The sequence below is a fragment of the Dama dama genome, chromosome X, assembly GCF_033118175.1.
Source record: "Dama dama isolate Ldn47 chromosome X, ASM3311817v1, whole genome shotgun sequence".
In the NCBI taxonomy this organism is placed as follows: Eukaryota; Metazoa; Chordata; class Mammalia; order Artiodactyla; family Cervidae; genus Dama; species Dama dama.
In genome coordinates, this window is record NC_083714.1 from 5561304 (window position 1) to 5582728 (window position 21425).

General features: G+C 41.1%; 1 protein-coding gene and 2 long non-coding RNA genes across 4 annotated transcripts in view; 1 reads left to right on the forward strand and 2 right to left on the reverse strand.

Moving 5' to 3' along the window:
* LOC133052521 (uncharacterized) overlaps nt 1-7983 on the reverse strand; it is a 50543-nt gene extending 42560 nt beyond the window's left edge. The window contains exon 1 of the long non-coding RNA XR_009692065.1: nt 7657-7983. This is a non-coding gene — a long non-coding RNA (uncharacterized LOC133052521). The remainder of the gene's footprint in view (nt 1-7656) is intronic.
* LOC133052504 (uncharacterized) lies at nt 2117-7301 on the reverse strand. The gene is made up of 2 exons (XR_009692058.1): nt 7107-7301; nt 2117-2308 (listed from the first exon to the last, which is right to left on the reverse strand). It is a non-coding gene; the product is annotated as an uncharacterized LOC133052504 (long non-coding RNA).
* Nucleotides 7371-21425, forward strand: part of TMLHE (trimethyllysine hydroxylase, epsilon) — a 62229-nt gene continuing 48174 nt past the window's right edge. For both annotated transcript variants that reach the window (XM_061137456.1, XM_061137458.1), the window contains exons 1-2: nt 7371-7509; nt 18623-18804. In XM_061137456.1, coding sequence (XP_060993439.1) covers nt 18624-18804 — 181 coding nt within the window. In that variant the 5' untranslated portion in view covers nt 7371-7509; nt 18623. The remainder of the gene's footprint in view (nt 7510-18622; nt 18805-21425) is intronic.

Below are 21425 nucleotides of genomic sequence, written 5' to 3' on the forward strand. Positions count from 1 at the left end.
ACCTATTACAGTACAGTACTATATAGCTGATTGTATTAACTGGGTACCTAGGTTAACTTTGTTGGACTTACAAACAAATTGGATTTATGAAGATGATTTCGGAACAGAACTCATTCATATGTAGGAGACTTACTGTAACATATAATGTATATATACAACTTCATGTATATATAAATGGTTTCACATTGGACACACCTTTTAAAAGTTACTTTTTTCACTTAATTTTATGTTTTTATGATGTATCTATATTGTTAAAAATAGATCTAGTCCATTCACTTTAACTATATATGTGTGTGTGTGTGTGTGTGTATACATATATATGCTTTTTCTTAGGATTTAACTCAGAAATTAAATTCTTAAATGTCTGTGAGTGGTGTGAGGTATTGATCTACATTTATCTGTTTCCCTAAGAGCCAGTTATCCTAATTCCGTTTATTGAAGAGTCAATCATTTCACCTACTGACTTATTGCTATGTGTCATATAATAAGATTACATTTATACATAGTTCTGCTTATAAGTTCATTATTTTCTCCATCAGTTATTTGTCTATTCATGTGTGCCTTAATACTATACTGTTTCATTATTATGGATTTGTAGTAAATTTTGCTATCTACTAATATAAGTTCTTTATACTTATTCTTCAAAAGTTTCATGACACTTTTTATCTATTTTCTCTTCTACATGAATTATAAGGTGAATTTTAGTATCAGCATGTCAAGTTCTGTAAGAATAAAATTCTATTGATATCTTGATTGTATTTTCATTTAATATGTAGAATAATTTGAAAAAAGTAACCAAGTTTATAACAATGAATCTTCCCTCATGAATATATTATAACTTATATTCACCTGGGTCTTTTCAATTTTTCTAAAATTTTATAATTCTCTTCCTAAAAACATTACATCTTTTATAGGATTTATTTTAATATACCTTGTAATTTTTATTCCTATTATAAATAGTAACTTTGGGAGGAGGGTTTGTAATTTTGGCCTATGAATACATGTGTGCATGTGAGTGTGTATTATGCACATAAAATATTTCACTTTACTTTTTGATATATCTTTTGCTATTTAGAAAGGTTTCATTTTTATTCTAATGATATCTTTATTCTGGTGGTTTTCAAACTTTACCATATATCAGCATTCCTGGAGAGCTGTTACAACACAGGTTGCTGAGTTCTAGCACCAGAGTTCTTATTCAATAGGTCTGGGGTAGGATGGGAGAATTTGCATTTCTAGCAACTTTCTAATAGATAAGGACCTAGAAGTCCAGTACCACACTTGAAGAATCATTATTTTATACTAATATTTTCATATACTTTTTTCTTGATTATATTTAATTTTAACTTTTTACTTTGAAATAATTTACATTTACAAGTGAGTTTCATTTAGAAAACTAAACAGTATGAGGGTCTTGGGTACATCTTTCACGCAGATTTACTAATTGTTAACATTTTTCAAATACTTGCTTTATTACTTTATCCCTCTCTCTTCCTCTCTCTCTATGTAAATATTTATACATGTTTCTGTACATATTTATATTTACAAAGATATATTTGTATGTATATATTTAATCTTTGGTATTATTATTACTTTCTAAACCATCTGAGAGTAAGTCACTGACCTCATGCCTCTTTTCCCCTTAAATATTTCAATGTATATTACTTAAGAACAGGGATATTCTACCATCAACAGATGAATGGATAGAGAAGATGTGCATGTATTTCATATAGACAATGGAATACTACTTAGCCATAAAAAAGAATGAAATAATATATTATTTGTGTGAAAAGTATTATAAGCCTATTATAGTACAGTACTATATAGCCAATTGTGCTAGTTGAGTACCTAGGCAAACTTTGTAGGATTTACAACAAATTGTCAGACTCATCCAGAAAAAAAGGGAGATGGTTCAAATCAATCTAATTAGAAATTAAAAAGGAGAAGTTACAAGTGATACAGTGGAAATACAAAAGATTACAAGAGACTATTTCAAGCAACTATATGCCAGTGAAATGGACAACAGGGAAGAAATGGAAAAATTCTTAGAAAGGTACAATCTCCCAAGACTGAACCAGGAAGAAATATAAAGTATGAAAAGACCAACCACAAGTAATAAAATTGAAAAACAGTGAATAAAAATCTTCCAACAAACAAAAGTTCAGGACCACATGGCTTCACAGGTGAATTCTATCAGACATTTATAGAGGGCTTCTGAAACTCTTCCAAACATTTGTAGAGGGGGGAACACTCCCAAGCTCATTCTACGAGGCTACCATCACCCTGATGATCCAATCAGCGATTGAACCTGTAGGATGAAAATTTAGGGAGGTGTCAGTAATCATATTTCCTGTTGCATGGACTTGAGAAACAAAAGGATCTTTGGCAGAAGGGGCAGAGGGGTAGAGAAAGGGAGAGAAAAAGAGGGGGAGAGAGAGAAAGAGAGTGTACAAATAAATGTATGAGGAAGAATAGATTAAAGAATGATAGAGAATCTTAATAACATTTGAACCCTTGGTTTTGATCATTCTTGAGGCCTAACTGTACCTTGTCCTTTCCAAGTTCTGAATATTCCACTCCTACCTTTTTGTGAGAGAGCCCATTATCTTTCCATAAATTTTTCTCTTTCACTTAAGTTAGTTGCAGGTAGGTTTTTGTGCCTTTTTTTGTAGATAAGAATAACTTTATTGCTTTGCTAGGCAAAGGGAGACATAGTGGGCTGATGCCCCCAAAACCATGTGTCCTCACTTCAGAGAGACAGTGAGAAATTTTACAGTAATTATTCAAAGAGGAGGTTGTGATCAGCTAGTGGACACTCTTCTGACGGGTTGATGGTGAAATAAGTGGGAGTCAGCATCATCAACCTTCAGGTCCAACTGGCCTGGGGTCTACATGCTTGTGGGCAGCACACAGTTGTTAACCGCTAACTGCTCCCACATTGAGAGAGTTTCAATATCTGTAAAGCAAATCAAAGATATTGTTGTGTGTATCCATTGGGGGGAAACCAGGACCCTATCCCAAGGCTGCTCTTGACTGTTTGTTTCTCCCTGGTCTGGCATCCCCTCCCTTCCCTAATTAAGAACTGCTTGAATCTGCCCACTGGAACTCACAGTGGGTCAAGGAGGGTGAGTGAAGGCTGTTTCCTATCATCAAAGAAATGGAGGATGCAGGCTTTGTGCCCCAGAACCCCACAGGACCCTGCACAATATCACTATGTGTCCCTATCAGGGAGGAACAGATTTTCTTCTACCCTTCTAGGTTCTTCTGGCTGGAGAAAGAATTAAACCAACATAAGACAGATTAAGAGGAGGATATCAAATTTTAAAAACATGTATATATAGGAGGCTCAGCAATAAAGAATCTGTCTACAGTGCAGGAGATGCAGGAGACCAGAGTTCGATCCCAGGGACAGGAAGATCCCCTGGAGGAGGGCATGACAACCTGCTCCAGCATTCTCATTGGAAAATCCCATGTGTGCCTTTAAACTACTAAAATGCCTTTACAGTACCAAACTTACTGTACAGGCTACTAAGTTTGTGCTGAACCGTATTCCTGATCAGAGTCAGAAATGTCCATATCCTGTTCATATTCTCATATACAAAATTAATATAATTTTCAGCTTTTACCCAATTTTTATCCATCAGTAGATGAGGGAAATTTTGTATGGCCTAAACGATTTACTCTGAAAACTTTTAGGATTCATGTGTTTTGTATATAGACTAGAATTAGTGTTATAGACCAAAGCCTCAACCAAATTCAATGTTGCACTGTGTACAGAATATTTATTTTCTGGCTAAAATCACTTTTAGTTACATAATAAAAGTTACTTTTATTATTAATCTTCATTTTCTTTCTTTTGTAACCTTTCAAAGATTAGAAATTTCTTTTCTAACATTTCAAAGATTAGAAATTTCAAAGATTTGAAGTTCACTTCAAAGAATCAAAGTGGTTGATTCTTTTAGAGATCATTTTGATGAATAAAAATTCAAAATTGCAATATACACTTTGAATCACTTTTCAACAATTCTCAAGGTTATGAACAGCAATAGAAAGCATGAAGGCTTCACTAAAATGCTGATAAAACCAAGATGCAGATGTTGACCAAAGATGATGGCTCCCATACATCATTCCTATACAACAGCCCAATTAAGGCTAGAGCATGCGTGCATGCTCAATCACTAAGCCGTGTCTGACTCTGTGGAAACTCATGGACTGTAGCCTGCCAGGCTCCTCTGTCCATGGGATATCCCAGACAAAAATACTAGAATGGATTGCCATTTCCTCCTCCAGGGGATCTTCCTGACCCAGGGATCGAACCTACATCCCCTATGTCTTCTGCATTGCAGGTAGATTCTTTACCAGTGCTCCATGTGGGAAGCTCAACTGTCAAATTTGGGCCTACAGGCCTAATTCTGCCTCCTGTCTATTTTCATAAATAAATTTTAATGGGAATATATCCACACTCATCATCTAAATATTACCTATGACTGCTTTTGGTCAATGAATGTGGATTTGAATGGTGGCAGACAGAGATTGTGTGTGCCCCACAAAGCCTAAATATTTACTACCTTTGAAAAAATTTGCCAACACTTGGCCTCAAATATTAGCAGTACAAATGGAGATAAATAGATGAGCAGATTATATTTTTTGAGTCAGAGAAGGAACAAGCCTGGTGAGTTCTAGCAACATAAAGGAAGGCAGGCCAGGGTGGTTAAAACATAAAATGACCCAGATATTACCGTTGGTTTTTCCTTTTCTTATTTTGTAGCAATTTACAACTATTGATTACTAATCAGATATTAACTCACTCATTCAACAAATGTTCTTTAAGTTCCCACTCTGTCCTAGACACTATATTAGCTGCTTCACATAAACACACACATATCATAATAAGGGAAACCAACAATTAAGCAATTATAACAGAATCATAATTAACTAACGCCTTGTTCAGTCTTATCTGACTCTTTGTGACCCCATGGACTGCAGCACACCACGCTCCCCTGTCCTTCACTATCTCCCAGAGCTTGCTCAAGCTCATGTCCACTGAGTTGGTGATGCCATCCAACCATCTCATCCTCTGTTGTCCCCTTCTCCTCCCACCTTCAATCTTGCCCAGCATCAGGGTCTTTTCCAATGAGTTGGCTCTTCCCATCAGGTGTCCAAAGTAGTGGAGTTTCAGCTTCAGCATCAGTCCTTCCAATGACTATTCAGGACTGATCTCCTTTAGGATGGACTGGTTGGATCTCCTTGCAGTCTAAGGGACTCTCAAGAGTCTTCTCCAACACCACAGTTCAAAAGTATCAACTCTTTGGCGCTCAGCTTTCTTTATAGTCCAACTCTCACATCCATACATGACTACTGGAAAAACCATAGCTTTGACTAGAGGGACCTTTGTTGGCAAAGTAATGTCTTTGCTTTTTAATATGCTGACTAGATTGGTCAGAGCTTTTATTCCAAGGAGCAAGCATCTTTTAATTTCATGGCTGCAGTCACCATCTGCAGTGATTTTGCAGCCCAAGAAAATAAAGTTTCTCACTATTTCCATGGAGCCTGATTACCTAGGTTTCAGTGTCAGCCCTGACACTTAACTACTGTGTGATCCTTATAAAACTGCTTAATTTCTCTGAGCCCCAGTGTCCTTATCCTTAAAGCAAAGATATCCTTATCCTTAAAGCAAGGATAATAATATTATCTATCTTAAATTTTATAAACACTTAGTTTAGCCTTTGGCCTATGGTGGCAAATTTAATAAATGTTGGTTACTATTATTAAGGCAAATGGCTTCTTTTCCCCCAGCTTTAAAACAGGCTTTATCTGTCAACCTCTGGCCTCTTCCTGGGTACTTTCTACCTTTTGATTTCGACTTGCCCTTATCAGTCTTGTCACTCTAGTTGCTATCGTCATGCTTTTTCCTATTACAGGACCTTTGGTCATTCTGTTCCTTCCATCTGGAATGTTCCTTTTCCTGTTTGCCTGGCTAATTCCTATTTGCTCTTTAAACTCCATAGGGCATGAACTCTCTCCAGTTTTTGTTTACCATCTTACACTCAGTGGTTAATACTGCACCTGGAGTTCAGTGGACACTCATTAATGTTTGCTGCATGAGTAAACACGAGTCTGAGTCTATCATCTCACCTTATTCAGTGATTCTTCTGTACATTAATTCACATCCTAGCTATAGCCATCTTTCTACTCACTGGTTCTAGATAATGCTCACCAAATATTCACTACACACAAGATTTGTTAGGTTCTGGGCTAGGGACTCTGAAAATAAATTTGAAAAATATGAATTTCCAGCTTTCAAGAAGCTACCTGCTCATGGAGGGACACAGGCATGCAAACAGAGAAACTATAATCCAGAATGATAAGTGGTATACTTGAGGCCTATGCTTGAGACCATTGGTCACATTGGACTCATGAAAAACCAGAATATACACTTATCTAGGAAAGAAAAGGAAGGATTCATAGAGGAGGCAGTATCTCAATTGAGCCAAAAATAATGAGTAGCAATTTTCAAAATAGACAATTAGGGATAAAGCATTTGACAGAAAGAATTTCAGGGTAAAAGTATGAAGGGTTTTTTTTTTTTTTTCCTTTGTTGGTCCTGACTTCTATAAACCTTTTCCTTTTTTATTACCATTTTGAGTAACAATTTGCATGTCCAATAACTACGAGACTGCTCAGTCTCCCATTTTCAATGTCTATACATGAGATTTGTTATTTGTTGCTCTCAGTTTTTCCCTTTGCCCTGAATTTCCATCACACACAGTATTTCAGTGAGCTTAATTTGTCCTTCTTTGTCATATGTATACTGTTCTTCCTTGTTTGCGTGCCTAAGATGTGCGTTCCTAATGATTCATTCCATTCTAGCGCTAACTGTACTTAACACTGTACCTGGACCTTGGATTCAAAGTGCTCAACTAAACTGGGGGGAAGCCTGGCGTGCCGCAGTCCACGGGGTCGCAAAGGATCGGACACGACCGAGCGCCTGAACAACCACAATGAGTTGGTGGGAGGCCAGCAGTGAGTGCTGTGTTTACGTAAGCTCAAGAGAGCGGCGGAGTCTATTGAAAGAAGGTAAATTCAGTGAACTTCAATAAAACTACCGGAAATAGGAGCATCCGAGGCGGAGTCCTGAAAAGGCAAGCAAGGCGACCTGGGTCTTACACGCATCGTTTTATGGGTCCATCTATTTTGCTGTCTGCGACTGATGGTTCCCAACCTGCTAGGAATCGACCTCAGCGACCCGTCTCCATCCTCATGATTCCAAGAATCCAGCGCGCGCGGGCACCCTTTGCGTGCACGGCGCGAGGCCCCGCCCCCCGGCCGGAAGGAGCGGGGCGGGGCCTCCGGGCGGGGGATGGGGCCTCGCGCCGGGGGAGGCGGGAGCGAGGGGCTGGCGGTTTCGCGACCGAAAGCAAAAGGGCGGGCGCAGGGCTGCCTTCCGAGGCTCTCCTCGCTTGCGATTCGTCCACTTGGCTGAATCGGGAGTCGCGACCTCTGGCACAGGTGGGTCCCGCCCCATGGAGCGGGGAAGGGGTGTTCTGGGTGGGTTCGATGAGTGGCGTGGCCGAGGCGCTGGCTTGCAGGCTTGGGGAAGTGAGAGAGTGGCCGCCCCCACCCTGGCTGCTTAGGCCCCGGGGCGGTGGTACTTACCTTCACCCTGGCACAGGAGAAGGCCACTTGTGCCTTGCCGCAGGGCTTCCGTCACACGGTGGGTGGCACTTGCGCGACCCGGAGCCCGGAGATCAGCGCGTGGTTTGCTGGGCCCAGTGCTTGGGAACAGCTTGCAGAGCTGCAGCAGCCTCGCGTTGGGACTGCTGCCCAGAGGACATAGTCTCAAACTCGAGCAGACTTCCCCGCCCTGGGTCTGTCCTTGACTGGGGCCAGCTTTCAGCGAGTCCCTCCCATTTCCATGCTTCGCCTGGCTGGGCAGTGCAGTGGAAGCTGCAATTCGGTTGTCTGCAGGACCTGGCAGCACTGACTCTTTCTTGCTAATGTTTTCTGCCCAGATGGTACACTTTCTCGGCCCCTCCGGAGCAGGAAACCTAGCAAGAAGCAGGGCAGGGCATTGGGGAAGTTAGGCCAAGAGATCTTTCTCTGTTACGAAAACAATTCTGCAAAGGCCAAGGAGGCTTACTTACTTTACTGCTTGCCAGGAAAACTGGAAACAACATTAATTCAATGCCTTGGTTGAATGTTAACTCTAAAGAATGCCCTTCTGAATGCTTTACCATTAAAGAGTTTAACCAGATGATAAATCATTGTCCAAAACCTTATGGGTTGAATGAGCATTGTACACTGTCTGGCAAAAAGTCTAACCGGAAAGATTTGAGTGACTTAACTGTGTACTCAAACTCTGCAAGACAGACCTGAGCTCTCATATGGAGGAATGCTTTCATATGCAATTCCCATAGAATTGTCTTTTAGGGTTGCCTCTTAGCTTGGTATTTTCAGGAAACACTGTATTAAAAATTACACTTGATTTTGCATTAACTATAAGGGCAAAGAATTAGAAACACTATGGAGGGACATGATGCTATCTCTCTAATTCCTTCTCATTAAGGAACTGGTGACAATGATAATGGCAACCCTATATTATGCAAAACACTGTAATCTTCACAACCACAAGAGGTAAATGTGTTTATCTGTCATGATACTTAAAGATGTTATACTTTATCTCATAACCAGTATGATGAAGGGAATGTTCAAAGGGTGGGTTGAGTCTGTGGGCATCTTTTGCACGTCCCCCTGTTTCTGAGAAGAATGGTGGACTGGGAGGGATCACTTCCTGCTTTTAGTATCTGTATGAGGAACCACAAGCAGCTCTGTATCTCTGCTTGTCAACTCTGGAAACAGCAGTAAAATATCCAAACTGATCACTCACTCTCTGCAGTGTTTCTGGCAGCTGTGTTTTCTGCCTGCCAGGATGAGGTGGGGTGGGGCGGATGCAGGCCCTGTGTGAATACACCCCTTCTTTTTTTTTTTTTTTTTTTTTACACCCCTTCTGATGGGAAGAGTCTCTTTCTGCTTGGAGCCAAAGTGAACACCGATCCACCAGTTGGGCACCATTGTGACCCTCTCTCTACAACACCACATGTTCCCCATGGTCTTTTGGGCTGTACATGCACCTGTCATTGCCCACATGTAAAGAATTTGCAGGACAACTTACAGGCTTTGGGCAAATTCTGGTCTCTGCCACACCCACAGGGTTTAAACAAGGAGTGGCCACCGGTATGAATGCGAGTGTCCTTTAGGATGGGGGACCTGATGACCTCCCAAGTGATCAATAGGGTGAGAGGGAAGTTCTGCTAGACATCTGCTGAGCCGACCTCGTGGGTGAGCTGTTTGGCAGTGGATGACTGGCTGTTTGGCAGGACCCTGTGGAGGCTTTGGCCATATTTTTACTCTGTTCATTCACACTGTCACTCCGAAGACAATCAATGACTACTTCTTCTGTGCCAAGATGCTGATCTGCTCTGAGATGAGCAGCACAAGAGGACAGTAAGTTTGAGAGGATGACAGGAATTCAACTTGAAGCATACTAAGTCCGAGGCATCCTCACTCTTCCTCGTCCTAGTATCTGATCAGTGCAAATTCTTGCCACTTCTGCATCCTGAATATTTTTTTGTAAACCCACTCACTTCTCTTTCCTCCCCTGTTAATCAGAATTTCAACCCAGTGACACCTTTTCTTTTTCTGTTAATTACAAAACTTTATTAAAGGACCCAAATCCTTGCTTGACCCTCAGTCCTCATGGGAAAATCTCCACTCCTACCATAACCACAGCAACAGCAGGAACATCAACAACATACAGCAGCTCAATGAGGCATGTATGACCCCTAATGAATAATCAGACACACGAACTTACTGTTTTTCTCTCCTTCCCAAAGTGTTTTTACAATTTTGTATTGAGATATAATTTACACACCATAAATTTGACTCCTTTTACGTGTACCTTCAAGGATTTTTAGTAAATTTATTGAGTGGTGCACCCATCACTGCATCCAACATTAGCTATTTCTATCACCTCAATAGCATCTCTCTCTTGCCCATGTGCACTTAGTCCCCATTACCATCCCAACCCCCTTAACAACCACTAACCCACATAATTTTACATTGTTTACATTCACATGCACCACCAGCACCATATAAGAGTTCTAATTTCTCTACATCTTCACCAATATTTTGTCATTTTTCCTCTTACAAAATGTATAACTGCCCTTGTGGATGTAAAGTAATATTTTAGCTTTAATGTGCATTTCCCGAATGTAAAGATATTGAACATTCTTTCATCTGTCTTGTCCATTTGTAAATGTTCTTTGAAGAAATGTCTATTTAATATTTTGCCCATTTTTTCAATTAGGTTATTTCCCTTCCTATTATTGAGATGTAAGATTTTTTTAAAATATATTTAGGATACAAGTGCTTTATCAGGTATATCATTTGAAAATATTTTTTTCCAATCTGTTTCTTGTCTTTTCATTGTTTAAATATTTTTAGTTGTTTCATTCTTTAAAGATACCTTTTGAAAAGCAAAGGTTTTGAGTTCTGGTTAAGCTCAAGTTATCATTTTTCTTTTGCAAATTGTGCTTTTTTGTGTTGTATCTAAGAACTCTTTGCTTAATCCAAGGTCATGAAGATCTTCTCCTATATGTTCTTCTGAAAGTTTTATAGTTTAATCTTACATTTATTTCTAATCCATTTTGACTTACTTTGTGTGTGTGGTGTGAAGTAGGCAGTCTAAAGCCATCTATTTTTAACGTGAAGTATGACCTACAACACCATATTACTTCCAGGTGTGCAATATAGTGATTTGATGTTTCTATACATTATGAAATTATCACCATGATAAGTCTAGTTACCACCTATCACCATACAAAGATGCTATAAAGTTATTGGCTATATTCCCTATGTATACATTATGCCCACACAGCTAATTTATTTTGTATCCAGAAGTTTGTACCTCTTAAGATCCCTTATCTGTTTCTCTCATTCCCCATTACTTCCCTCTTCTCCGGCAATGGCCAGTTTGTTCTTTGTATCTATGAGCCTGTTTCTGTTTTATTTATTCATTTGTTTTGCCTTTTAGATCTGACACATACCTGAAGTCATATGGTATTTCTCTTTCTCTCTTTGACTTATCTCATTCAGCACACTACTCTCTTGGCCCATCAGTGTTATTGAAGATGGTAAGATTTCATCCTTCTTTATGGCTGAGTAATATGCCATTGTATGTACATATCACATCTTCTTTGTCCATTCCTCCATCAGTGAACACTTAGGTTGTTTCCATCTTTTGGATATTTTAAGTAATGCTGAATTTGGGGGCATTTGGAGAGAGGACCTTCAGTGTCCACTTTTCAGGCAACTGGCCCCTGGGAAAGTCTTGCTGGACACCGTGCAGGTGCAGAGCAGGACTCCCATTCCTTACCCCACTGGGGCCCTGGGGAGATGTGCCAGGCCCTTGGGTACCCATTCACCTTGTGATGTGGGGGCCATGGCGGGTGGTGGTCATCTCTGTGAGTGGACAGGGTAGCGTTCTGAGCTGGTGATGGATGAAGACATCTGTCCTGCTCAGGGGGGCATGGTGAGTCCCCTGGACCAAAGAGCGCCATCCCATGCCATCTGCTGTGGCAGCCACTGGCAATTGTGATTCAGACTTGAACCCAAGGGAGACAGTCGGTTCCCCCATCGCACCAGCCATGTCTTAGGAACCACCACTGTGGAGATGCCAGCTACCTCACTGGGCAGCTCGGAGAGGCCTCCTTGTTTCCAGAGCAGGAGGTTCCACGAGACAGTGCTGCTCCAGATCCTTGCACACACATGTGCAAGCACAACCAGCCCCAGAGGAAAGCCTGTGCCACCCCAGTCCAGTTCTCCAGGCCAGGCTGGAGTTCTCATGCAAATATGCCAGAGGCCTGAGCTCTGAGCCCTGTCATCTCCTTGCAGGCAGGCAGAGAGAGAATGGTGCCCCTTACCCATCTGAGTGGGTGAGCTGGCTGTGAGCAGTCCAGGAGGACTTCTGGTGTGGGCGCTAGCAGCAGGGTTGGAGTGGGGAACCCTTTGAATCCAGTAGAGTGACCATCTCTGACCCCCCCTACTGGATGCCCAACACCTGAGAAGGCCTCAGTGTGCCAGGAAACCATGGAGCTTTCCCCCGAGGCCTGCTTGCTTTGGTTCTCTTGACCTTCCTCTTGCATTCTCTAGAACTTTCTGGCCCAGCTGGGCAAACAGGGGGTTCTGCATTTGGCCCTGGGCTCCTAGGGAAAAGTCATTCCAGTTCCCTTTGCCCTGACCACACACCCATCCATCTGATCCCTCCAACCTGTAGTCACAGGTCTATTGTCTTTGGGGTTTGATGCGTTTCTTTTTGGACTGTGCAGCTGGTGGGATCTGTTGCCGGTGCCTGTGTGCTCAATTGGTAAGTTGTGTCCATCTCTTTGTGACCCCATGGACTGCAGCCCACCAAGCTCCTCTGTCCATGGTATTGTCCAGGCAAGAATCCTGGAATGGGTGGCCATTTCCTTCTCCAGGGGATCTTCCCCAGCCAGGGATTGATCCCTATCTTGCATCTCCTGCATTGGCATACGGATTCTTTACTACCTCACCACCTGGGAAATCTGCCTTAGTTCTCCCTGACCATGGATCAGACCCGTGCCTCCTGTAGTGAGAGTGCAGAGACTTAAGCACTGACCACCAGGTGAGATCTCAGGATTTGTGTTTTCTAGAGGGGACGTGGTGATATATTTTAGGGGGCAGGTCTTTGCCTACTTAGGGGTCGTGGCTGGCAGGTGTGTAATCCTCAAGGAGGGTGGGGAAGGAATGGGCTTGGTTACAGACTCAGCAGATGCTGAACAGGTGGGAAGGGAAGGCTGGGGGTGGGGGGCGGGCCCAGGGCTACTCAGGGAGCTATAAGCAGCATCAGTGTCTGGGGGTCCTGTTCCCCCAAGGCCCAGGGGTCCTCCCTTTGCAGAAGTGTGGGGCCCGACTGCCAAGGTGGGCGGCCAACCTGTTGAGCCACATGGTTGAACTGACACTGGCTGAGGCTTCCTCTCCCGAGCCTGGACTCGGGAACAACTGGCTGTGATCATACTCTGCTGCTCGGGAAGGGACATGTATTTCTTCTGATGGAGGAGGGCCCGTTGTTACAGAGGAGTAGTCGAGGCTGGGGGCATGCTTGGGGAGCTTTCACTCCTTCCCCAGACCTTTTGCAGACACAGAGTGCTAATGAGAGGGTGCCAGGGTCCTCCCCCACCAGACTCTGAAGCTGTCACCCAGCAGGTCGGCCCGCCAGGCTTTAGAGCTGTGTTGTAACCTGCTTGAGAGTGGGGGGGTGGGCGGGGAAGGACCCAACAACTCCCCTTCCTGTCCCCCGCAGTTTGGAATGTGAAGTTTTGCACTTAGCTGTGCCACCTGTTGGTTTAATACAAGTGGCTCAGAACCGCTCCCTTTGTCACCGAGCCCGCCTGGCCCTGGGGCAGATGCCTGCATGGGGTTGTTGGTGTTCAGAGTCTCCCAAGGCTGCTCCCTGGAGAACTTTGGGCTTGGCCAGCGCATCGTCTAGTCCCTACAGGTTTAAAGTGTTACTATATCCCATGCCAGGCCTCCCTGGTGGGCTGCTGGTGGTCCCCAGCTGCCAGACAGCCCCAAGAATCATGAATGTATTGGCTTATTATCCCCACGGTCAGCACAGGTGGTGCTAGCGGTAAAGAATCTGCTTCCAGTGTAGGTGATGTGAGACGTGGGTTCTATCTCTCAGCCGGGAAGATCCCCCTGGAGGAGGGCATGGCAACCCGCTCCAGTATTCTTGCCTGGAGAATCCCATGGACAGAGGAGCCTGGTGGGCTACAGTCCATAGGGTTGCACAGAGTCAGACAGGACTGAAGCAACTTAGCATGGAGTGTGAGCATCCCTACAGCAGTGGCAGGATGTGTGAGAACCAGAGAAGATGGAAGGGAGGATTTTAGGAAGCATAGCTCTAGCTTATGAATTAGATTCACATGGAAATGTTTTTTGAGGGTCACAACTAACGATCAGAATCATAAAAAAAAAAAAAAAATAAATAATGCTGCATTGAAACACACAGGTGCATATATGTTTTCAAGTTAGTGTTTTTGGTTTTGAAGGTACACGCCCAGGAGTGTGATTGCTGGATCATATGGTATCTCTGGTTTTACTTTTTAAAGCAATTCCCGTACTGTATTCCATAGTGACTGTACCAATTTACATTCCCACCAACAGTGTCGGAGGGTCCCCTTTTCTCTACATCCTTGCCAATACTTGTTACTTGTTGGGTTTTTGATAATAGCCATTATGACAGATATGCGATGGTATCTCATTGTGGTTTTGATTTGCATTTACCCTCTTCCACAGAGATTAGACCTACATCATAATGCAACAGCTCTTCTGGACTTCTCAGACTCTGTCTGCATTTTCTCTCACGTGTTTCCACAGATAAACCACTTGCACAATCTGTGCCTGTCATGGCACCTCCTTTTCAGAGGACCTGGACTAATGCAGTTGTCAACGTTACAGATTGGGATATTTCTCATAGAATATACATTTCTGGCTCGTCTCAAATATGGCAACATTAAGAGTCTCTGGCAATAATTAGCTAGAGCTGAGTAGTGGCTAGGATTTTTGGACAGATCAAGCATTCTTTGATTCACTCCTCTCACCACAGTTCCCTGTTGTCTCTTTTGCTTTACCTATTTATGTTTCTTGCCTAACCCTTGTGGGCATATAATTTTGAGACCCTGATATAAAGGAGCATCCTCTTAACTCATGCAGTCCAATATATTCTTGCACTAGTTAAACCCAGACACAGATACGTATGACAGATACAATTTCAGCTTAGAGCTTTTGCTTTGGCCTCCTTTACGCCAGAACTATATCGTCATGAACTATTCCTTTTTGTTCAAATGTCATTTTTCTCAATAAAGTCTATCCTGATCACCATGTTTAAAAGTCCTACTTCCTTCAGTGTACCCCTTTATCCTGCTGCATAGCTCTGACTGCCTTCTAATATTTATTGATTTTGTTTATCTTTGTCCTTCCACTAGAAGATAAACTCCATGAAAGCAGGCATTTTTGTCAGTTTTGTTCCCTGATAAATCCCAAGTGCCTAAAACAGTTTCTGGCACAAAATTGACCCCCAATAAATATGTGTTCAATGAACTGAGCAGGAATAGTGAGAGGGAGAAATGCAGCAGGCAGAGGAAACCACGTATGTGAAGGCAGTGAGGCACGGGGCAAGATAGATGGGCCCAGGAGACGCGTCAGTAGTTTGGTCTGCCCTCTAGGAGCTCTCAGCGAATGGAAGAGAAAAGTAATTTAGCAGGTAATTATTGGATGTGTTGTAAGCTCATAAAGGTATGCACAAAGCGCTGTGAGAACACTGAGTAGGCAGCTCCTAACTCTTCCTGGGGGGTTAGGAAGATTTTACAAAGGTGACATTTGAGCTAGGTCTCAGGCAGGAGAGTGATATGCTGAAAGTGTTTTAAGAAAATTAATCTGGCACTAGTATGAAAGGTGGATTGGAATATGGATAGAATGGAGGCAAGGAAACCATCTAGTCTATGGCAGTAGTCCAGGTATGAGCTGATGAAGGCATCTATAGGAATGGAAAGAGAAGAACAAATCTGAGAGACATTTGAAAGGAAAAATTGACAGGGGCTAAATGGACTCTTGGCTTTAAGCCTTTTAGGAGGGAATGTGTCTTCCTTAGCAATAACCGTGCAAAGGTTCAGATTGACCTATTATGTAATTGCTTACTCTTGACTAGAATTTCTAGCGATTGCTGTTCTCCAAAAGTTTCTCTTAGGATGATTGATACTTGTTTGGACCTTAATTTACATTAAGATGGCGTTAGACTCTAAAGATTGGGAAGCTCTCAAAAACATAATTTTGACCACGAAACAGCAAATTATCCTATTAAAGGAGAAATGAGGGAAGCCACGGGTTGCAGGGGAAGTTTTTCAATGACCTCATAGGTGCTTTTTTTTTTTAAAAGAATAATGTATAAAACATCAAAAAGAAGGATGAATATAGCAGATGGCATGTGCCTAAAGGATTAGTATTTTGAAGGATTAAGGCACAAAATTACCTTGGGCTTGTATAAACACGTAGTTGCAGAGACAGAACAATGTTAACTACGTTCTCAGAAGGAAAAAGTACATGTGTACTGGGATGGATAAGTTACAACTTGATATTGTTTAACAATTCCCAATGATCAAAAGAATTAATACGAATAAGGAAAGGCTCTTTAACACTTAATTTTTGATAAGTATATTACCACTTCTAACAAAGAAGGAGGAAGTTTCAATCTACTAATCAATGAGCTAAATATGTCCTTGGTTAGCTTCTAGAACAGATTTTCAAGTAAATGAATACCGAGAAAATTGCAAAGTTATCAACAAAGACATTCCACACAGATCTAATTTTATTAGAGGTGTTTATGGAAATATGACAGCTATAACATGTACATTGAATGAATGCAATTTCAGCAAGATTTTAACAAGTCTTTTATGATACCCTTGGGAACAAGAATTATCAATCCATATTGGTGGGTTATATAATTAATACAATTATGTATTAATAACCATACTCAAAGAGTGCTGATCACAGACCATAAGCAATGGAAGAGTTAAGATGGCCTATTGCAAACCTTACCTTTGGTTTGATCTCATCAACACTTTCATTACTTAAGTGAAGATTTAGAGCAGGCACCTTACCAGATTTAAAGATGCTGTGAACCTCGAAGAAAATTAATTCAATCCAATGTCCACAAATGTTTATGAAATTCTCCTAAGTACTAGGAACCATGCTAGATGTTAGGGTACAAACATGAATGACCCATAGGCCTCCTGTTGAGATGTATCCAGGTCTTTACTGGTAGGAAAGCATAAAAACATATAATTTCTCTTTTTAATTTTTTCAATCATCAGAATTTAATTTTAGAGCATTTACATCCCTACAAAAAGAAACTGCACACATATTAGCTGTCATTCCCCAATTCCTCCCTCCCCGCTGCTCCAGCTGGAGACAAGCACTAATCTACCTTTTATCTCTTTGGATTTGCCTTTTCTGGACATTTCATGTAAATGGGATCATATAGCATATGGCCTTTTGTGTCTGACTTCTTTTTGTTTATATCAGAGTATAGCCAATTAACAATGTCATAATAGAAAGGCATACAATTTCAACAAAATGTATTGAGAAGGAAGACAGAGGCATAAACAGGCTGTTATGAGAGAACTAAAGAAAGCTGCTAGTTCATTCTGAGAATTTAGGGAAGAACACTTAGATGAGATGATATCTCCACTGATTCTTGAAAGATGAATAGAAGAGAGTAGGAAGGGCTTCCACTTTAGAGGAACAAACAGCATGAACAAGAGTTTCTCAAAATTTAGAAAGTATAGTGACTCTGGGAAATTATGAACAAAGAAGTACAAGGAAGTAAATAATAGGAAGTCAGGCTGAGAGGTGGCTTAGGATCAGGTAATTGGAGGCATTACCTAATATGATAATTAAATTGGATTTTTCCCTGAAGACCCTGTGCTTAGTCACTCAGTCATGTCTGACTCTTTGTGACCCCCATGGACTGCAGCCTGCCAGGCTCCTCTGTCCATGGGATTTTCCAGGCAGGAATACTGGTGTGGGTTGGCATGCCCTCCTCCAGGGGTGAAGACCCTAACCTGTTTCAGAAACCTCCCTCAGTCATCAGCAAATTATCTTATGTCTCTAGCTATGGACTTGGTATATGTGATTGGTTTCATCCCCCATCAGCCTGAAATTCAGTTCCTTTATCAGCTTATACCACATAATAACATGTACACATCCACTCAAAGCAAGCATTTTTGCAAGGAGTTATTGATAAGGTTCACATCAAGCTCCATATAGCTTCTCTGCAGTGGCATGACCTCCTTTTTTCCCCACAGAATGAATGAATTCCTTTTAAGATCATATGCAAATGGTGTTATTTTATTAATATTTATGAAAGCATCACACTCAAGGTGTCAGCAACTCCGAGAAAGGTACTTTTGCCAATAGATATAGTTTATCCCTTATAACAATAGTGATGAGGATGATTAGAATGACAGTAGCTGACATATATAGGTCTTACTATGTGACAACATAGTTCTGAGTACATTAAACCCATGAGATAAGTATTATTGTTATACTCATTTTACAGAACAGGAAACAGTAACTGAGAGTTTAAGAAACTCCCACAATTACACAATCAGTGGAAAAGAAAGTTTCAAGGCTTCAAGATGAGGATGATCAATAGTGTCACAGTGATGAGTCCCAGAAGGACAAGATCTAAAAGGCAACCTTTATATGTGGTTGTAAGGTTAAAATTAGTGATCTTCTAAAGAACCACTTCAGTTAGATAGTGGGATGGAAGCAAGATTACAGTGCATAATACAAGTGGCTGGTAAGAAAATAGAAGTAACAGTTATTGACCACTTATGGTTAGCTTTTCAGAATTTCTCCTTTAATGCTCTGTGGTTGAGATAAGATCAATTATTTTACATAGTTACATATGTAGTGTTATTCCTATAGCCTTATAAACATTGTTTTATATTGTTACTAACACTCTCATTGTTGAATTTTCTAGGATGTGGTGTCACAGGTTGTCCCACCTACAAAGCAGGCTCCAGGACCTGCTGAGGGGGCAGGTCACACGTTGGGCCCTTCAACAGTCCAACTTCAAAAGCTTATTTCCACTAGCCATCTATTGGCACCATACAGCCTCCAAGTCTCTGAATTGTGTTTGGCAGCAACATGAAGATCACTTTGGTAAGACTTGTAGAGACAGATACTTTATTTTTAATTGTGATAAAAAAGTAACATAAAATGTATCATCTTAACCATTTTAAGTGTAAACTTCAGTAAGTGTAAAGTATATTTACATTGTCGTGCAATGACACATGCTTTTCATGTGGACTGAAAATACTTTCTGTGGAGTTGTGACAACTTCTACCCATGTATTTCCAGGATTGTTTTACAGGTTGTGAGAAAGACAGAAATAATATGGGGTAATAGTAAGATCTCATCCCAGCTAGGGGAAGGGAGGTCTGCCATGGTCCACCACACTTTGTCTCCCCAGGTCATCTAAGGAAAAAGGAAAGAAAAATTCAAGCCCTCAGTATACAGGGGAGGGAGCTTCCCTGGTGGCTCAGTGGTAAAGAATCTGCCTGACAATGCAGGAGACATGGGTTTGATCCCTGGGTTGAGAAGATGCCTTGAAGGAGGAAATGACAACTCACTCCAGGATTCTTGCCTTGGAAATCCCATGGACAGAGGAGCCTGGCAGTTGTCTCAGAGAGGTGGACACATTTGAGCGACTGAGCTTGAGCCTACTATACAGGGGAGAGAAATTCAAAGACATAGACTGGAAATTCTATAGTCAGGGAAGGTATTAGGTGGCAGAGGGGCCAAAAGCTTTACTCCTATGTTTTAGTTTCCTAGCACTGCTATGATAAATTTACCATAAACTAGTCAGCAGAGAATAGCAGAAATTTATTCTTTCACAATTCTAGCAGTAAAAAATCTGAAATGAAGTTGTTGGCAGGGCCATGTCCTCTCTGAAGGCTCTAGGAGAAATTCTTCTTTCCCTCTCCTTGGTGTTCTTTGGCTTGTAGCAACATCACTCCACTCTTTGCCTCCATCATTACATAGCCTTCGTTACTGGGTCTCTTCTGTGTGTTCCAATTTCTCTCTCCTTATAAGGGCATCTTCAGTGGATTGAAGGCCCACCCCAATCCAGTATGACCTCATCCTGTCTTGATTATCTTCAAAGATGCTATTTCCAAATGAGGTCTCATTCACAGGTATTAGAGGTGAGAACTTCAACATATCTTTTGGGGGAATACAGTTCAACTCACAATACCCTGGAAAGGGCCAAAAACACTGTGAGGACCATACTCCTCACAGACTCACGATGCACTCCAAAGATTTAGGCTTAATCCCAAGATCAGAGAATTCCCTTTCCTCCCCTGACTCCAGCAAGCTAATAAGTCTTCGTTAAAATAGCAGTGGTTGACAGCTACAAAGACTGTCTCGGAGGTGAAGCACCAAGAAAAGGGGCAAGGCCAAGAGGAGAGGTAAAAACAAGATCACTAAAGGGATTTAAAGCCTTTAGTACCCATAGACAGAGCAAGCATCAGACACAGTGCAACTCTTGGCCAGATTGATATAGTCACCATAAAGTCCTATTTACTTCAGTATCTTCTGCTCTATGCAATATGTCTGGCTGTCAGCAACAAGCACAAAATTACAAAACATACATGCTAAAAGGCAAGAAATAACACAAGTTGAAGAGAAAAAGCACCATCAGAACTAGACTCACATGGGACATATGTATTGAAATTTTCAGTCAGGAAATTTAAAATAACTGTGGTTAATATTTTAAGGATTCTAAATGGAAGAGGTAGACAAAAATGGAAGATGAGATGGATAGTGTCAGCAGAGTGATAGAAAAATACAAGAAAGAATCAAAAGGAAATCAAAAGCATAGTAACAGGAATGAAGAATGACTTTGTGGGGCTTATTAGACACACCCAAGAATAGAATCAGTGAATGTAAGAATAGGTCAATAGAAATTACCTACACTGAAATGCACAGAGAAAATGAGAGTGGAAACAAACAAACAAACAAAAAAACATAGAGTATTCAGGAAATGTGGAATGATATAAAAAGGTATATAATATATATGAATGGAATACTAAAAGGAGAAGAAAGAAAGAACTAAGCAGAAGAAATATTTTAGAAAATAATTTCCGAAAGCTTTCCAAACGGCATGACAAACATCAAACCACATATTCAAGCAGCTTAGAGAAGCTTAGGATACATTTTAAAAAACCATGCACACACAAACACAACCCCACACTTAGGCAAAAGAGCAAAAACAAAGAGCAAATCTTGAAGGCAGTCAGAGGGGAGAAAAACACTTTACCTACAGAGGAAGACAGATAAGAATTACAGTAAAATTCTCATGAGAAACTATACAAGCAGGAACACAATGGAATGACAATTTTAATACATTAAAGGGGAAAAAAACTGCCACCTATGGTTCTATATCCAGCAATCCTTCAAAAGTGATAGAGAAATAGACTTTCTCATCTAACTTCTCAAAATATTGTAAAAGAATTTATTCTGGCAGAAGAAAAATGATATAGGTAACAAACGTGGATCTACATAAAAATAAAGAGTGTTAGGAATGAAGATAAAAAACAAACTTTTCTCCTTCTGAATTATGTGAAAATTTAACTATTTAAATAGTAATAGCAATGTGTTTGGTGTTTATAGCACATATAAAAGTAAAATAAGTGACAATAATATGACAGGATAGGAGGGAGAAATTAGGAATATTCTATTTATAATACCAAGTTCTGATTGGATGAGGAGGAATCAGAACT